The sequence below is a fragment of the Monodelphis domestica genome, chromosome 4, assembly GCF_027887165.1.
Source record: "Monodelphis domestica isolate mMonDom1 chromosome 4, mMonDom1.pri, whole genome shotgun sequence".
Classification (NCBI taxonomy): Eukaryota; Metazoa; Chordata; class Mammalia; order Didelphimorphia; family Didelphidae; genus Monodelphis; species Monodelphis domestica.
In genome coordinates this window covers 401,567,135-401,584,753 of record NC_077230.1, presented here as the reverse complement: position 1 = coordinate 401,584,753, position 17,619 = coordinate 401,567,135, and the positions used below count along the sequence as shown (strand labels likewise).

Genomic DNA, 17,619 nt, shown 5'->3' with positions numbered 1-17,619 from the left:
AAATAAATAAATATGGAATGGAAGTCAGACCATGTTAATACGTAGCTTTCTAAGTCAATATCTGGCTGGCAGGGATGACTGTGGCCCCCCTTTCTAGCCGAGTTTGATTTTTGTTATTGTTCAGTCATCTCAGTCCCTCCCAGCTCTCTGGGACCCCCTTTTGGGGTTTTCATGGCAAAGGTACAGGAGTGGTTTGCCATTTCCTTCTCCGGCTCATTTGACAGATGAGGAAACTGAGGCAAACCAGGTTAAATGACTTGTCCAGGGTCACAGAGCTAGGAAGTGTCTGGGGCCCCATTGGTTTTTGAACTCCAAAGCCATCACTAAGATTCATTGGACCTCTTACTGAAAACTGTTTCACGAGGTTTCAAGCCTGGAAAAACATCGTTCAAAATGTGTAAACTTGTGGGGACACAGGCCAGAGTCTTAGCCTCCCCCTTTCCCAGTGGAGCTTAGCCGGGTCCAAATGGCAAGCTGGGCATATGGAAAAACACAATGGCTTGTAAAAAAAGTCAACACACCTTATAGGGAACATGATTAGCCACTGAATAGCTTTAAAAAATCTGCCATTTCTCACGAAGTGTTGGACCAGCACCCTGGGAAGGATTTGCCTTTTCACAAATGAGCAGAGCATCCTACATTTCTTCCAAGCTAATCTTCTTGTCTCTCCAAGTCTTTCTTTCAAACAGCTGTCAAAAGAAATCTTCCTAATTCATCATCATGCTCTTCTCCAGCTCACAAACTTTCTATGGCTCCCAGCTGCCTAAGGTTAACCCACCAGGCTCCTCAGTTTGACATTTAAAGCTTTCCACAGTCTGATTCTACCCCTGTGTTTCCAGTCTTATTTTCCATGACTCCTCTTAATAGCTTTCCAATCAAATAAGACTCCCAGTAACTGCCTGGCATCATCCTGCCATCTCCCATCACTCTGCAGTCACACAGATCTTCCCTGAGCACAATCGTGGCTCATCTCTGCTTCTGAAGTCCTTTTCCTTCAAGCCTCAGTACCAATGCTCCATCTTCCATCTGCCTGGGCTCTACAAATGAAACGGCTCTTAAGAATTCTGGGTATGAGGGGCTGAGCAGAGAGCCAGTCCTAGAGCCAGGAGGTCCTGCATTCAAATTTGACCTCAAGACACTTCCTAGATGTATGATCCTGGCCAAGTCATTTAACCCCAATAGCCTAGTCCTTCCCACTCCTCTGCCTTGGAATCGATCAGTCATATCAATTCTTTTTTTTTTAACCCTTACCTTGTCTTGGAATCAATACTATGTATTGGTTCCAAGGCAGAAGAGTGGTCAGGGGTAGGCAATGGGGGGTCAAGTGACTTGCCCAGGGTCACACAGCTAGGAAGTAGCTGAGGTCAGATTTGAACCCAGGACCTCCTGTCTCTAGGCCTGGCTCTCAATCTACTGAGCCACCCAGCTGCCTCCTGTCATATCAATTCTAAGGTTAAAAAAAAGAATCTGGGGACAACTTGTCTGCTTCTCTCCACTGTTCCTTATGGTCCACTGTACTATACATCATATCAAAGCAACAGCAACAGCAACAGCAACAGCAACAGCAACAGCTAGCATTTAGAGAGCGCTATAAGACTTACAAAATGCTGGACACATTATTATAACGTGACCCAGAAGTCTGCAAGCTCTTTGAGCAGGGACTAGGCAGTTTTTCCTTCTTTATACCTCTCCATCTCTTCACATACACTCGGTGCTTTATATATGCTGATTTTTCATTTTCCTGACCTACCCTGCCCCTATCCTCAATTGCTTGTGTCTTCCTTTTCAAATTCCCTTGTATTTATTCATTGCACATTTTTAATACTCTCCTGTGTGTAGATTGTCTCCTCTTTCGGAATTGAAACTCCCGGAGAGCTGTTTAATTTGTGCCATTGTAGCCCCCCACCCCACCGCAAGACAAGGGCCAGCAAGCAAAGGAATTTATAAATGACTGGCCGTTCTGTGCTAATCCCTAGAGAGAAGAAAAAGCAGAGACAGAAAGTGGCTAAGAAATGCATTGCCAGACACTGTGCTAAGTGCCAGAGACAAAGGAGAGGCAAAAACAGTAGATGTTTAAGAAATGCATTTATTAAGCACTTACTGTATGCTAGGCACTGTGCTAAGTGCTGAAGAGGCAAAGAAGAGGCAAAAACAGTAGATGTTTAAGAAATGCATTTATTAAGCACTTACTGTATGCCAGGCACTGTGTTAAGTGCCAGAGACAAAGGAGAGGCAAAAACAGTAGATGTTTAAGAAATGCATTTATTAAGCACTTACTGTATGCCAGGCACTGTGCTAAGTGCTAGAGACAAAGGAAAAAAAAAACTTCAAAACACACACAAACAGTAAGTGCTTAATAATGGCTTGTTTGTTCATTAATTTCAGCTGCCATTCCATGACATCTCAGTGGGAGCCTGGCCACTGCTGATCCAACTATAACCATCTCTCCTCCCATTCAACCAAGACCAGACCCCCAACCTGGGGGGTTCCCTTTCCACAGCTGATGCCCCACTTCCCTGAGAGCCCAAGTGGGTGTGCACGCTGGCCCCAGGTCACCACCCAGGGCCCGGGTAGGGACTTACCGCCCTGCAGATGTGCTTCCGGATGAGAATGTAGAGCAGGGGAAGCACCAGGTAGGCCAGCAGCTCCCAGAACTTCCCCGCCAGCAGCATCCACAGCAGCCTGTCCTCTGCCTCAATGTTGATCCAGCACCAGCCCACAGACACGTCAGAGGCATCGTAGCCGATCTTCTTCAGGGCAACGGCAGCCACAGTGATCGCTAGTGGAACACCCCAGCTTCAGAGAAAAACACAAGGAAGGCACCAATGAGAGACTGGGGGGGGGGCATCGCCCTGGGGCTTAAAGTCAGGCAGGAGCAGCTGGGTAGCATAGTGGATAGAGAGCCAGTCTAGAGACGGGATTCAAGTCCTGAGTTCAAATCTAGCCTCAGGCACTTCCCAGCTGTGTGACCCTGGGTAAGTCACTTAACCCTCTTTGCCTAGTCCTTCCCACTCTTCTGTCTTTGAATAGACACATGGACAGAAGGTTAAGGTTTGAAAAAGAAACAACAATTAAAACCACCCAACCAGTCACCAAGCATCCATTCAGTAATGGTCCTGGGCTAAATGCTGGGAGACAAAGAAAAGCAAGCCCAGTCCCTGCCCTCGAGGGGCAGCTATAATATAGAATAGCAAATATGTGTATGGGGGGCAGGTATGCATATACACATATGTACATGTATGTGTGTATACATACGTGTGTGGAAATATGTCTATAACCAGGTACATAACATATAAGCTATAAGCACAGGAAATTCAGAGCAGGTAAAGGAAACCTTAGGCAGTAAAGCATCTTAAATGCCAAATGGAATTTCCATTTGGTCCTGGAAGTAATGGGGAGCCTCTTATTGAGGAGAGGGAACCATGGTCAGTCCTGCTCCTTGGGAAAGGGCAGCTAGATGGTGCTATGGATAGAATGCCAGGAGGCAGGGACTTCAAATCTAGCTTCAGACACTTCCTAGTGGTGTGACCCTGGGCAAGTCACTAGACCCAGTTGGCCTCAGTTTCCTCATCTGTCAAACGAGCAGGAGAAGGAAAATGGAAAACCACTCCAGTATCTGTGCCAAGAAAACCCCAAAAGGGGTCACCAAGAGTGATTGAAAAATGACTGAACAATTCCTTAGGAAAGTCACCTTGGTGGCTGGGTGGAGATTGGACAAGAGCAGGAAGAAACCTGAGTCAGGAAGACCAAGCAGCGGGTGATTTCAGTGGTCCAGGTGTGAGGAGGGGGGGCCTGCATGTGCCCAGGCTGTCATCAGTCCTTGTGACAAGAAGTGGGCCATTTACAAGACATGATGCTCCTTGTGGAAGCTGCCAGACTTGGGAGTAGATTGGCCAGGGGGCCGAGCACAATGGAGAACTGAGGCTGATGCTGAGTTTTCAGGCTCGGGACTCTGGGAGGCTGGGAGGAGAGGAGGGAGCCAATGAGCCGTTTTCTATTCTCTCTCTTTTTAAAAATTTATTTCATTAAATGGAATGAACTCTGCCTTGGGCACGTGAGTCTGAAAGGGTCACAAGAGGCCATTTAGGAAACGCTTTATTGCACAGATTGGACAACCAAGACCCACCGGACAGTATGAGTGCCTTGGCTGAGGTCATACAGACTGCAAAGGGCCAGAGCAAGGGCCTGCCCAGAGGTCCACCGATTCCAAGTCCAGCAAAGGGCTGAGAAGTGGTGTTGTTGTTGCTGCTGCTGCTGCTGCTTTTTCTTCTCCTTTTCCTTCTCCTTCTCCTTCTCCTTCTCCTTCTCCTTCTTCTCCTTCTTTTCCCCCTTCATCTTGTTCTTCCTCTTCTTCCTCTTGTTCTTCTCTTCTTCCTCTTCTTCTTCTCTTCTTCCTCTTGTTCTTCTCTTCTTCTCCTTCTTCCTCTTGTTCTTCTTCTCTTCTCTTCTTTTTCTTCTTCTCCTTCTCTTCTTCTTCTTCTCCTTCTCCTTCACCTCCTCCTTCTTCTCCTTCTCCTTCTTCCTCTTCTTCTTCTTCCTCTTCTCCTCCTTTTTCTCCTTCTTCTCTCTTTCTCCCCTTCCCTCTCTGCCTCAGTCTCTCTCTCCCTCCCTCCCTGCTATTCTCTCTCCCTTTCCCTCTCTCTGCCTCTGTTTCTCCTCTATTTTCTCTTCTCCCTCTCTCCTTTTTTCTTTTTCTTTCTCCTACATTTCTCTCCTTTTTTTCTTTCCTCCCTCTCTCCCTCCTTCCCATTCTATATTTCTCTCTTTTCTTTCGATTTCTCTCCCTTTCTCTCTGTCCTTCTCAATCTTTCTCCCTACTTTTCCTCTTCTCTATTTCTTTTTTCTCTTTCTCATTCCCTCCCCTTTTCTCTTTTCTTTCTCTCTATTTCTCTCCCCCTTTCTGTCTCTTTCCCTTCTTCCCTGTTGCTCTCTCTCCCTTCCCCCTCCCTCCTTCAGGATCCTTACGAGTCTAGACACCACCTCCTACACAATTCCTTTCTTTATTCCTCCAGGTATAAGTGATATTTTCCTCTTGAAATTAGTTTCTCTAACAGCAGGGCCTGGTTGTTGCCATTTGGGGGTATCCCTAGCTCTTAGCACAGGGCCTACCTAGCACATGGCAAGCCTTTAATAAATGTTTCCTGACTTGACTCAGAAGATCACAGGTTTAGAGCTAAGCAGGACCTTTGAAGCCATCTGGTTTTTCAGTTAGTTGATCTTTTTCCTTGTTATATATTGAAAAATCTCTTCATTTTATAGATGAAGAAACTAAGGCTAAGGGAGGATAAAGCTTAGGCTCACAGACTAGATCTAGAACTGTTTAGGGCTGTGGAGGGCTCCTAGTGCATTTGACAGATGAAGAAACTGAGGCCCAGAGAGGTTAAGGGCGTTGCCTGAGGTTACCCTGATGATGGTCCTCTGAATCCAAATCCAGCTCCCGTTCTTTTGTTCCACACTCACACCTTCTCAGCTGATTACTTTTCTATTTCTCTGGGTACAGGTCTTGTTTCACCAGGAGAAAACAGTCTCATTAAGGGATGGAAATATGTCCTTTTTGTCTTTGCAGCCCTTGCCCTTAGCCAGCATTAAGCATGCAGCAGGTTCTCAATGTTATTGTTCCTTTACTTTAGTCGTGTCTGACTCTTTGTGATTCCATTTTGAGTTTTTCTGGCAAAGATTCTGGAGTGATTTGCTATTTCCTTCTCCAGCTCATTTGACAGATGAGGAAACTGAGGCAAATAGAATTAAGTGACTTGCCCAGGGTCACACAGCTAGAGGCCAGATTTGAACTCAGAAAGAGGAGTCTTCCTGACTCCCAGCCTTGCTCCACCTACCCGCCCAATTTAATGAACACTTCTCTGCTACCTAGGAAGGATTTGGAGCAGCAGACAGAGCTGAACCTGGCTGGAGTCAGGAAAGTATAAATTCAAATTTGACCTCAGATGTTTACTAGCGGTGTGACCCTGGGCAAGTCACTTAACTCTCTCTGCCTCAGTTTGCTCATCTGTCAAGTGGGGATAATAATAGGACCTGATTTTATAAGTCTGGCTGTCATGAGGTCGATGAAATAACAGATGGAAAATGCTTTGTACACCTTAAAGCACTACATAGAAATTATTATTATCATTATCATTTTAGAATTTTAAACCAGGTATCTGGGTGGAAGGAACTATGAGGAAAAGTGACATGGTATCCCTGCGCAATGAATCTAAAGCTTCAAATTCTCTAATTCTCCCAGAGCCAAACTTCCTGAGCACAATTAAGCCCCTGAAGTAAGTTGCTGAAGGCACCAATAATGATAATAATAATAACCAATGTTTATGTGCTGCCTACCACGTGCCAAGCAAAGGCATAAATATTTTATTGCATTTGATCCTCACAATAACCTTGTGAGATAGGTGCTATTATTATCCCCATTTTAAAGTTGATAAAACTGAGGTAGACAGGGATTAAGTGACTTGCCCAGGGTCCAAAGACAGGATTTGAACTCAGGGCTTTCTGACTTCAGACCCACTCTCTTCAGATCTGAGGTTCTTACCTTTGTTGTGTCTTAGACCCCCTTGGGCAGTCTGGTAAAGCCTATGGACTCTTTCTCAGAATAATGTTTTGAAGTGCATAAACTAAAACACCTAAGATTACAAAGGAACAGAATTCTATTGAAATAAAGATGTAGTTTTTCCCCATCTAGGTCCAAATACCCAGGAAATCTTAGAAACCCCTCCTTTACACTTTGGGGTATCAGTCATCTCTGTCACCATTTCTAGGACTGTCCGTCACTATCAGACAGATGGAAAGGGCAACCATCTTCATTCAGTGGGCTCCAAGGCCGGCTGCAGTGCCAGCGCGCCATGGGCATCTCAGAAAACATGCAGCATATTCTGACACAAATAACTTGCACAAAGGGCCACATTTACAAAAGTCTGGTGGGAGCGGGGCTGGGGAAGGCCACAGCAGGGAAGCCGCCAGTAGTTGGCAACTTTAGACAGAGCTAATCACAAGGCGAGCTGCTCTCGGTTTGCAGATTTCAGCCCTGGGAACAATGAACCTTCATTGTTCCCTTGGAGGGAAAGAGGGACAGGATGTGGGAGAAATGGGGGAGTAATTCTCCCCATGGGAGGAGGTTACAGAGACGTGCTTGACAGTCAGAAGCAGCCAGTTTTCTAAGGATTCTGTGAAAAATGCAGTTGCAGGAAAAAGAAGGGGGCAGAGAGGGGTGGGTGGAGGCAGCCTAGCTGAGCAGAGCAGCACAGGTGCTAGATCTAGGAGTCAGTCAACAAACAATGACTAGGCAGTTAATGGGCCAGGCACTGTGCTAAGTCAGGAGTGCTACAAAGAAAGGAAAAACACAAGCCTTGCCCTCAAGGAGCTCACATTCTAATAAGAGAGATAACAGGTGCCCAACTATAGATATAAAAGAATTATACGAGGTAAGAGGAAGGTCATCTTAGAGGGAAGGAGGGAGAGATGGGGTCAAATGAGGACTCTGATAATTACCAGCTCTGTGACCCCTGGCAAGTCATTTAATCACTGAGTCTTCCTGATTTGTAAAATGGGGATAATAATAGCATCTACCTCCCAGGGTTCTTATGAGAATCAAATGAGATATTTGTAAAGCACTTAGCACAGTGCCTGGTATATTGGAGGTGCTTACTAAATCCTTCTTCCCTTCTTTCTTTCATTCTCTCTTTCTCTCTGTCTGTCTCCCTCCTTCCTTCCTTCCTTCCTCCCTCCCTCCTTTCCTTCCTTCCTTCCTTCCTTCCTTCCTTCCTTCCTTCCTTCCTTCCTTCCTTCCTTCCTTCCTTCCTTCCTCCCTCCTTTCCTTCCTTCCTCCCTTCCTTCCTTCCTTCCTCCCTCCTTTCCTTCCTTCCTCCTTTCCCTCCTTCCCTCCTTCCTTCCTTCCTCCCTCCCTCCTTTCCTTCCTTCCTCCTTTCCCTCCTTCCCTCCTTCCTTCCTTCCTCCTTTCCTTCCTTCCCTCCTTCCCTCCTTCCTTCCTTCCTCCTTTCCTTCCTTCCCTCCTTCCCTCCTTCCTTCCTTCCTCCTTTCCTTCCTTCCCTCCTTCCCTCCCTCCTTCCTTCCTTCCTTCCTTCCTTCCTTCCTTCCTTCCTTCCTTCCTTCCTTCCTCCCTCCTTTCCTTCCTTCCTCCTTTCCCTCCTTCCTTCCTCCCTTCCTTCCTTCCTTCCTTCCCTCCTTCCCTCCTTCCTCCTTTCCTTCCTTCCCTCCTTCCCTCCTTCCTTCCTTCCTTCCTTCCTTCCTTCCTTCCTTCCTTCCTTCCTTCCTTCCTTCCTTCCTTCCTTCCTTCCTTCCTTCCTTCCTTCCCTCCTTCCTTCCTTCCTTCCTTCCTCCTTCCTTCCTTCCCTCCCTCCCTCCCTCCCTCCCTCCCTTCCTTCCTTCCTTCCTTCCTTCCTTCCTTCCTTCCTTCCTTCCTTCCTTCCTTCCTTCCTTCCTTCCTTCCTTCCTTCCTTCCTTCCTTCCCTCCCTCCTTTTTTTTCTTTCTTCTGTCTACATCTCCAACAAGTGGCCAAAGAATTACACAATCACTAATCACCTCCTGTAGTTCTGGGGCTACAAAGACAAAATCCATCATTGTGATGATAGTTAACATTTATGTGAGGCTTTAAGGTTTGCAAAGCATTTTATTCCCACGATCTCAACTGAAGCACACAACAGTCTTGCGCTATTATGTCCATTTTAGAGATTGGGAAAATGGGCTTAGAGAAAAAAAAATAGTCCTGCCCTCAAGTAGCTTAAATTCCACCAAGAGCGAGGGTGGGGGGAACAACAGCAGTCAAGGAGCATTTATTAAGTTCCAGCCATATGCCAGGGCTTGTTGTTCAGCCATGTCTGACTCTTGGTGATCCCCTCTGGGGTTTTCTTAGCAAAGATCCTGGAGTGGTTTGCCATTTCCTTCTCCAGCTCATTTGACAGTCTGAAGGTCAATCAGCTAGCCATGGTCTGAGACTGGGTTTGAACTCAAGTCTTCCTGATGCCAGGCCTGGCGCTCTACCCACTGGGCCACCTAGCTGCCCTCTGCTAGGTGTAGCAGTCCAGTGAAAAAGGTTTGAACAGAGATAAAGAAATAAGAAATACAGACAAGAAAAGCCAATTTCAGGGGCAGCCACTGTCTTAGGGGAATCAAGAAAGGTCTCTTTAACCCTGAAGGAAACCAGAGATTTTAGAAGCAGAGAATTCTGGGGGTCAGGCAGCTTGGAGAGCTGCATGGAGGCCCATGTGGAACGCCTCTTGAAGAGAAAAGGCAGAGGTTGGAGTGGCTACACCACCCCGAGAGAATGTGAGGGCTGGCATAGTCAGTGAGAGCAGCTGGTCCCAGGTGGCACAAGGCCTCCATTCTCCAGCTCCCAGAGGGCAGAGAAGTATCGAGGTCCACTTCTGTCTTTTACTAAGCGTGTGGCCGTGGGCAAGGCATTTTACTGGGGGGCCTCGGTTTTCCTCTGAGGTTCTTTTTACCTGGATCTAAGATCCTCTGAACTCCCAGCTCCCTTTTTCTCAAGCTGCCCAAGACTCACTCCCCTCCTCTCCCAGCATGCCCGAGCAGGAACCCCCAACCATAGCAGCAGGAGCCCGAGGGCAGACAGGTAAGCACAGAGCCTGTCTGACTCTCTGCCCCCCAAAAGGACACTGAGCTGGGCCCAGAAAGGAGCAGGAGGGATGACCGTGAGCTACACTGCCTTGGGAAAACCATCCACAATTCTTTCAATGACTGTTCCTGAAGCAAAGGCTCATGGTTTTAGTCACCAATATTCTTCCTGGTTGTCTAGGCTGGGAGTCAAGGAACCTAGCCATGGCACCAGAATTAAGACCTCAGGAACACCCAAAGGGCAACAGAGAGGTGTGTGGTGGGCGTGTGCAAGCCACAACACATTATGAACATTTACAAAGGCGAGTGCAAGTAAGGAATGTCATTGGAGTAATGCCATTATTACCTGTGTGCTGTTGGGTGAGTCACTCCATTCCCCTGGGTCCCAACATCCTCTGTCAAATGAGAGGCATAGGGGAAAGCTGGGTGGATCAGAGGATTGAGAGCCAGACCTAGAGTCAGGAGGTCCTGGGTTCAAATTTGGCTTCAGACACCTCCTAGTTGTGTGATCCTGGGCAAGTCACTTGACCCCATATGCCTAGCTCTTACTGCTCTTCTGTCTTAGAAGTGATGCAAGATAAGGACTTAAAAAATAGCAATAATGGGAACCAATAGAGGGCTCAGTGAATTGACAGCCAGCCCCAGAGATGGAAGATCCTGCGTTCAAATGTGGCCTCAGATACTTCCTAGCTATGTGACCCTGGGCAAGTCACTTAACCCCATATGCCTAGCTCTTACTGCTCTTCTGTCTTAGAATTGATGCAAGATAAGGATTTTTAAAATAACAATAATGGGAACCAATAGAGGGCTCAGTGAATTGACAGCCAGCCCCAGAGATGGAAGGTCCTGCGTTCAAATGTGGCCTCAGATACTGCCTAGCTGTGTGATTCTGGGCAAATCATTTAACTTGTATTGGCCAGCTCTTACCACTCTTCTGCCTTGGAACCAATACATAGTATTGATTCTAAGATGTTTTAAGGGTTTAAAAATAAATAAAGAAAATAAGATAAAATGAGAGGGTTGAACTAGTTGACTTCTGAGGCCCCCTTCAGGTCCAATTATGTAAGTCAATTAATTTCTTCTGGACTCAGTTTCCCCATTTGTAAAATGAGAGGGTTGGAACAGATGACCGTTAAGATCCCTCCCAGATCTAGCTCTTTGATGCTATAAGTAATTTCCTCTCCCTGGGCCTCAATTTGTAAAATAAAGGAGATGAACTCTGAAGTCCCTTCCAATCATACTTCACTAATGAATGAGTGAAAAAGAAACTTCCAAGTGAAACATGAAGTAGAAACAGAGAAGAGCTGGATAGAAAGGAAAGTCCCCAGCACACTGGGTGGACCTTTCTTCCTATCCTCTTGCCCCATCGTGAAATGAAGGAAAGACAAAATCCCCTGAGGTACCTGGGAAACTTTAACACGATCACCAAAAAAATCATGACATTAGGGTCTATTTTATCCCCATTTTACTGATGAAGAGACTGAGGCGTACAAAATGGTAGTAACTTGGCCAAGTCACATGGCTTCTATGGGGTAGTCTGCATTCAAACCTAGACCTTTAAACTCCCAGTCTGGAGCTCTTTCTGTTGCAGAGGGCTGCCTCTCCATGAGAACTCCCATTGATAAGGGAGGCACTGGGGGACTGAGAGTCTAGAAGACCTAGGTTCAAATCCCACCACTGACACTTATCTCCCTGATGCTGGGTTTTCTCAAACAGGGATGCTAATGACACCAAGTTACAGAGGTGGCCGGAGCTCCCAGCCCAACATCCTTCTATGTCTGGAGCTGCTGCTGCCATCAAGAGTGCTGCTGGCAGGAAGCCTTAGAGGAGGCTTCCCTTAAAGCATCACCTTCATTTTAGCAACTCACCTTCCCAGGGATTTCTGGGAGAACAAGGATGTTTCTCACAATGACTCTCCCTCTTTAGAGATGGGCTGGGGAGTGGATGAGTGAATTAGAGACCTGTCAGATCAGAGCATCAGGGAGATGGACTGGTGGAACCGGACTTACTGGTTGGGTTGGTACTTTTGTTTCAAGGCTTAGGCTTCTCCTCCCACTGTCCTACCCAGACTGGACCAAGACGGAGGATCAGAGATGCACAAAGGACAGAGCAGCAGACAACATGCCCATCTTGGAGTCATAAAAGTTGACTTCATTCATATTTTAGCTCTGCCACTTATTAGCTGAGTGACCTTAAGTAAGTCATTTCTCTAAGGTCTCGGTTCCCTTATCTGTAAAAGGAGGAGAGTTGAACTAGATGATTCTTTTTTTTTTCTTCCTAAATCTTTACCTCCTGCTTCAGTATCAATTCTAAGACAGAAGAGTGGCAAAAGACAGGCAGTTGGGAATAAGTGAGTTACACAGCTAGAAATGATCTGTGGCTAGATTTGAACCCAGGTCATCTCAATCCCAGGCTTGGCACTCTATCCACAGAGCCACCTAGCTGCCCTAGACTAGATGATTCTAAGGTCCCTTCCAGCTTTAAATCTGTCTAGTCTGTGGTCACATAGCTAGTAAAACTGAGGATTCAAACCCAGTGCTTTTCTCATGACGCCCAAATTGCTTGTGACTACCTGACTGGGTCTCAATTTCTTTATCTGTAAAATGACCAGGTAGGTGGCACAGCAGATAGAGTGCCAGACCTGAAATCTGGAAGGCTCCTCTTGTTGAGTTCAAATCCAGCCTCAGACACCAGCTGTGTGACCCTGGACAAGTCACTTAACCCTGTTTGCCTCAGTTTCCTCATCTGTCAAATGAGCTGGAGAAGGAAATGGCAAACCACTCCACTATTTCTGCCAAGAAAATCCCAAGTGGGGTCATGAGAGTCAGACAAGATTGAAAAACAACTAAACAAAAATGGCCCAGCTTGGCTTAGTGATAGTTGAAGTCCCACGATCTTAGTCTGGCTTTTCATTGGTCCCATCCTCATCTTAAAGAACACGGCTGTCAAGACCTGGAAAACAAAGTGATGGCTGGATAAAAACTGGCTATAATTACTACACAAGAAGAAAGGAATTGGAGATCAGAGAAGCATGCAAAGACTTGTGAGAACAGATGAAAAGCGGAGTGACCAGAACCAAGGGAACAAGGCACACAGTGGAAATGAATAGATCACAAAAAGGCAGCTAGACTTAGAGTGACTCTAAACCAAAATGGCCCCAGAGGAGCCCTCAATAGAAGGGTGAAGCAGAATTCAGCATGCAATGAAGTCAATGTGATGTTTATTTTTCCTTAATTGTTTTTCTTTGATACAAAAGAGGATTCCACTAGGGGCAAAGGAAATATTTAGAAATGACAATGATGGGGGCAGCTGGATGGCTAAGTGGGTCGAGAGCTAAGCCTAGAGATAGGAGGTCCTGGGTTCAAATGTGACCTCAGACACTTCCTAGCTGTGTGACCCTGGGTAAGTCACTTAACCCCCATTGCCTAGTCCTTATCTCTCTTCTGCCTTGGGAACAATACACAGTATTGATTCTAAGATGGAAGGTAAGGGTTAAAAAAATGACAATGATATTAATGATCAAAGGCACCAATGAGTTTGTGGCTTTTATTAAATGCTGGTTTAATAGCCAAATTGCTCAGAATCAGAGAACCTCAGAGTGGTAGGAATTTCAGAAGCCCTCAAGAAGAGAAGAAGCTGGGTGGCTCAGTGGATTTAGAGAAGGGAGGTCCTAGGTTCAAATCTGGCCTCAGATACTTCCCGGCTGTGTGACCCTGGGCAAGTCACTTAACCCCTATTGCCTAGCCCTTACCACTCTTCTGCCTTGGAACCAATATGCAATATTGATTCCATGATGGAAGGTGAGGGTTTAAAAAAAAAAGAAGCCATCAAGAAGGACAAAACCCACTAGGACAGAGACAGGGAGCCATGAACTCAATTCTAGATCAACACTGAAAAAAACCTCAACACTAGTCCCAGTTGGTCCCTTGCAACACCATCAGTAAATGGCAAAGACCAGGGCTGAATTCCAGACATCAGCTGAAAAGCCTTCTCTCCTGAACTTTGCTCCCCGTCAAACAGTTCAAACAGAGGAACGATTTATTTTGGGGGCACCGGAGGGGGGGCATGTTTTTGTATGTTCTAATATTTGCTTTAAAAAAATGTTAACTCACCTTTTGCTGGCGAGAATTCCCCCCCTGCTCACTAACTCAACTTAGGCCTGGGGGGAGCTGATTCCAGGGAAAGAGCCCCAACTGAGGCACATATCCATGCTGGGCTCTGCACTCCCTCCAGTGGGCCATGGCTAATTAGCATCGCCAGGTCTCTGAGCCATAGGCACACAGAGACACCTGAGGGCAGATGCTGCTGGGAGAGAGATGAGAACACGCAAAGGAAGTGGGATGTCATCAGTGAGGGGACTCCAGGATCCAATCCACTGCCCAGAGAGAGGCGACTCTTCTTTCTTTTCTTTTTTAAACCCTCCCCTTCCATCTTGGTACCAATGCTGTGTATTGGTTCCAAGGCAGAAGAGTGGGAGGACTCTTGTTCCCATTTGGGGCTTCCTAAACCAAGCAGAAAAAGTCTTTTACGTAAAAGCCCTTTAGATATTGTCAATTTAATTCAATTAAAAACATTTATTAAGCACCTGCTGAATGCCAGGCTCTGTGATAAGCACTTGGGGGGATAAAAAGAAGTCAGATACAAACCCTGCCCTCAAGGATCTATCATTCCTGTCCCTACTCCCCAAAAGAAGAGTGGTAGGAGGTAGGAAATGGGGGTCACATGGCTAGGAAGTTTCTGAGCCTAGCTTTGAACTTAGGATCTTTCATCTCTAAGCCTGGCTCTCTATCCACTGAGCCGCCCAGCTTCCCCCTTTCCCTGTTGGATTCTTCTCCATCTTCTCCCAGGAATTCTTCTTCACAGAGTAGCTGTGCACCATGATGGAAGTCTGAGGGAAGCCTTCTATGTCCACCTGCTAGTCCTCACTCTTGCTCATGTGACTCCCCACCTCCTTTCCTGACCTTAAACACAGACAGACCTGCCTAACGTTAATTGGTCCCTTGAAGATGATCCAGCTTTTGGCACACAGCTTTGGGCAACTCCTAGGATGCTGTCGGTCACATATAAAAGCCAAATGTCTCAGGCTGACCCAAGCCCAAGCACTCCCATATTAGGATTATTTTCAAAAAGATCTGGAGGGCAGCCTTTAGCACCCAACCGACTAGATCTCCATCAATAAAGAAGGGAACCCGTCGAGCCGCTTTTCCCTTAATTCCTTTGTTCTGTTTCTCAAGATAGACAAAGCCATCTTGGTACCAGGGGTTGAGAAAGAGCTGAAGGCACAATTTTCCCAACTAAGCTTGGTGGAGAGTAGAGGTCACTCAGTGTGTAGATCTGTGAAATGGGTGTGTGTGTGTGCATGCCCAGTCAGATGGGACCCACAAGCTGAATGAGACACTTATCTCTCACAGTCCAGAAAAGGGGAATCCAGCAGTGGATTCTCTCCCCTCCTTTCTTTTTATCTTTAGACACATTCCCCTAAGCAGGGCAAATTCCTTGAGAGTTCCTGCTGAGAAGACACATGGACAGTCCTTGAACCCGGGGACCTTTCCTTTGTTCTGATGGCAAAGTTGGATTGGCCAGAGAGTTGGAAACAAATCTCCTGCCATTAAGCTCTTTGGATACTTTAATCTCAAAATGACTAGAATGGATTTAATGGTGCCCTTGGTGACATCCCTGGCTCACAGCTCCCCCTTCTCTACCTGCTGAGTCAGACACTTTTATTGGCTCTTCCCAAAGGCATCAAAAGCAAGAAGTGCAGGAGGAAAGAAGGCACTTTTCTAGGGCCCAGGAGAATAGAACTTCCTTGAGGACAGCTCTCAGAAGAAGCTGGAGGTGAATGACTAGACTAGAAACTGAGTCACGTCAGTAAAATGTAAACTCCTGGAAGGCTGAGGCCAGCCTACCCTCTTCTTTCTACATTCAGCGCCTAGCACTCCAACCTACATGGCTATAAGAAGAAGTAATAATAAGGTGCCGGACTAATGACAATGATGAGAGTCAGCAAGGCATGGTGGGTAGAGAATTGGCTTTGGCATCAGGGGCCCCTGTTACTAACTACTATTTGAATGACTTAAAAGCAAGTCTCTTAATCACTATGTGCCTCCATCTTCCTTCTCTCTAAAATGGGTTGACCTAGAAAGCCAGGCAGCAAGGTGGCACAATGGATAGAGTGCTGGACCTAGAGTCAGGAAGACCTGAATTTAAATCAGTCCTCAGATACTTCCTAGCTGTGTGTCCTTGGACAAGTCATTTAAGCCTGTTTGCCTTAGTTTCCTCATCTGTCAAATGGGCTGGAAAAGAAAATAGCAAACCACTTCTAGCAACCAAGAAGGCAGAGTAGGAATGCTCTTGAGCTTGCCCAAACCCATCTCCAAACAACCAGTTCAGTACCTTTGCCAAGAAAACCCAAATAGGGTCAAGAAGAGTCAGACATCATTGAATTACAACAAAGGATAGCTTCTAAGATCTTATCTAGTCCTAAATCTGTGACACAATTATTTGATGATGACTTGGAGTCAGGAAAACCTAAGGTTAAAATCTACTTTGGATATTTATTGACTGTGTGACCCTGGGCAAGTCACTTGAGCCTCTCAGCCTCAGTTTCTTCAACTGTAAAATGGGGCTGATGATACCTGCCCTAACTCATGGAACTGTCCAGGACTCAAATGAGATCATGTAAACCTAGATTATTACTTAATCTAATATTTTTCTTTCTTTAAAAAAAAACCCTGACCTTCTTTCTTAGAATTGATATGAAGTATCAGTTTGAAGACAAAAGAGTGGTAAGGGCTAGGCAGCTGGGGTTAAGAGTCTGAGGCCAGAACTGAACTCAGTGCCTCCATCTCTAGGCCCGGTGCTCCATCCTCTGTGCCCCCAAGCTGCCTCTTTCCTGTTATTATCCTTGAGTCAGTCCCAGCAACTATACTTTTCTGGAAGCTTAGAGTTTGGGGACTGGGCTGGTGGAAAGGGGGATAAAGGGGTGAACAGGGCAAACAGGTTCTGGCTGTCAAAGGTGGGGCCCAATTCTCATGCCTACTTTTTTGACGCACGAGTCAGTTGTGAAACATACACTAGTCAGACTAGAGAAGCTCTGGCTGAGTTAAGAAAGTCTGAACCCAGAGCCATCTGGGCATGATGGACGAGAATGGGGAAAAGGGAGTCACCTCCCAGGCAATAGCAGAATTTCAAAGGAAATATCACCGATTTTCAGGGGATTGGCTCACGTTTTGGACTATGGCCGTCCCTTTGAGCAAATGACTCCCTCTCTGGTCCTTCCCCTGGCACCAAACTTTCTCACCTGGGCAAGCATGACTAGGGGGTGGAGGTGGCAGATGAGGGTGTGGTGGCCGAGGCCGATTGGGAAATAAGATGAACAAAGGTCAGGCTCCAAGTTCTAGGAGCCTTTAGAGGGAAAAAGATTTTAGAGGTCAGCAGCCCAGGAAATCAAGTCAACAAGCATTTAGTAAATGCTAAGCCCTGGCGATTCCAAGAAAGACAAAAGCCAGCCCCCCACCCCAGGAAGCTCTCAGCCTAATGGGGGAAGACGACACGCACTAACTGCATGTAGGGAAAATGGAAGATATTGAACAGGGGAAAGGCACTAGAATTAAGAGGAATTAGGCAAGGCTTCCTGGAGAAGGAGGGATTTGAGCTGGGACTTGAAGAAAGCCAGGGAATCGAGGAGGAGGAGGGAGGATATTCCAGATATGAGGGAGAAGCAGAGAAAAGATGGAAGGTGAGGAGATGGCGTATCCTGTACAAGGAAGTCAGTGTCACTGGGTCAGAGTATATGGAGGTGAAGAAGGGATTGTGAAGGGCATTAAGAGTCAAATTCAGTACCCCTGACTCCAGTGCAGGTGTCCTTTCAATGGAGCCTTGGTTTTTTCATCTATACGACGAGGATAAAAATATTGGAGACACCCCTTCTCAGGGAGGCTTGGGAAACCTTAAAGAACTAGAGAACTAAGGATGAACTACTGTCACCTTGTGTCTTTAGCCTCAGGCAGCTCTTGGGCTAGATG

At 46.4% G+C, this 17,619-nt stretch overlaps 1 protein-coding gene across 1 annotated transcript in view; it reads right to left on the bottom strand.

Moving 5' to 3' along the window:
• GPR157 (G protein-coupled receptor 157) overlaps window positions 1–17,619 on the bottom strand; it is a 39,439-nt gene that overhangs the window by 13,905 nt on the left and 7,915 nt on the right. The window contains exon 2 of the mRNA XM_056795827.1: window positions 2,583–2,796. Within this exon, the coding sequence (XP_056651805.1) occupies window positions 2,583–2,796 (214 nt within the window). The remainder of the gene's footprint in view (window positions 1–2,582; window positions 2,797–17,619) is intronic.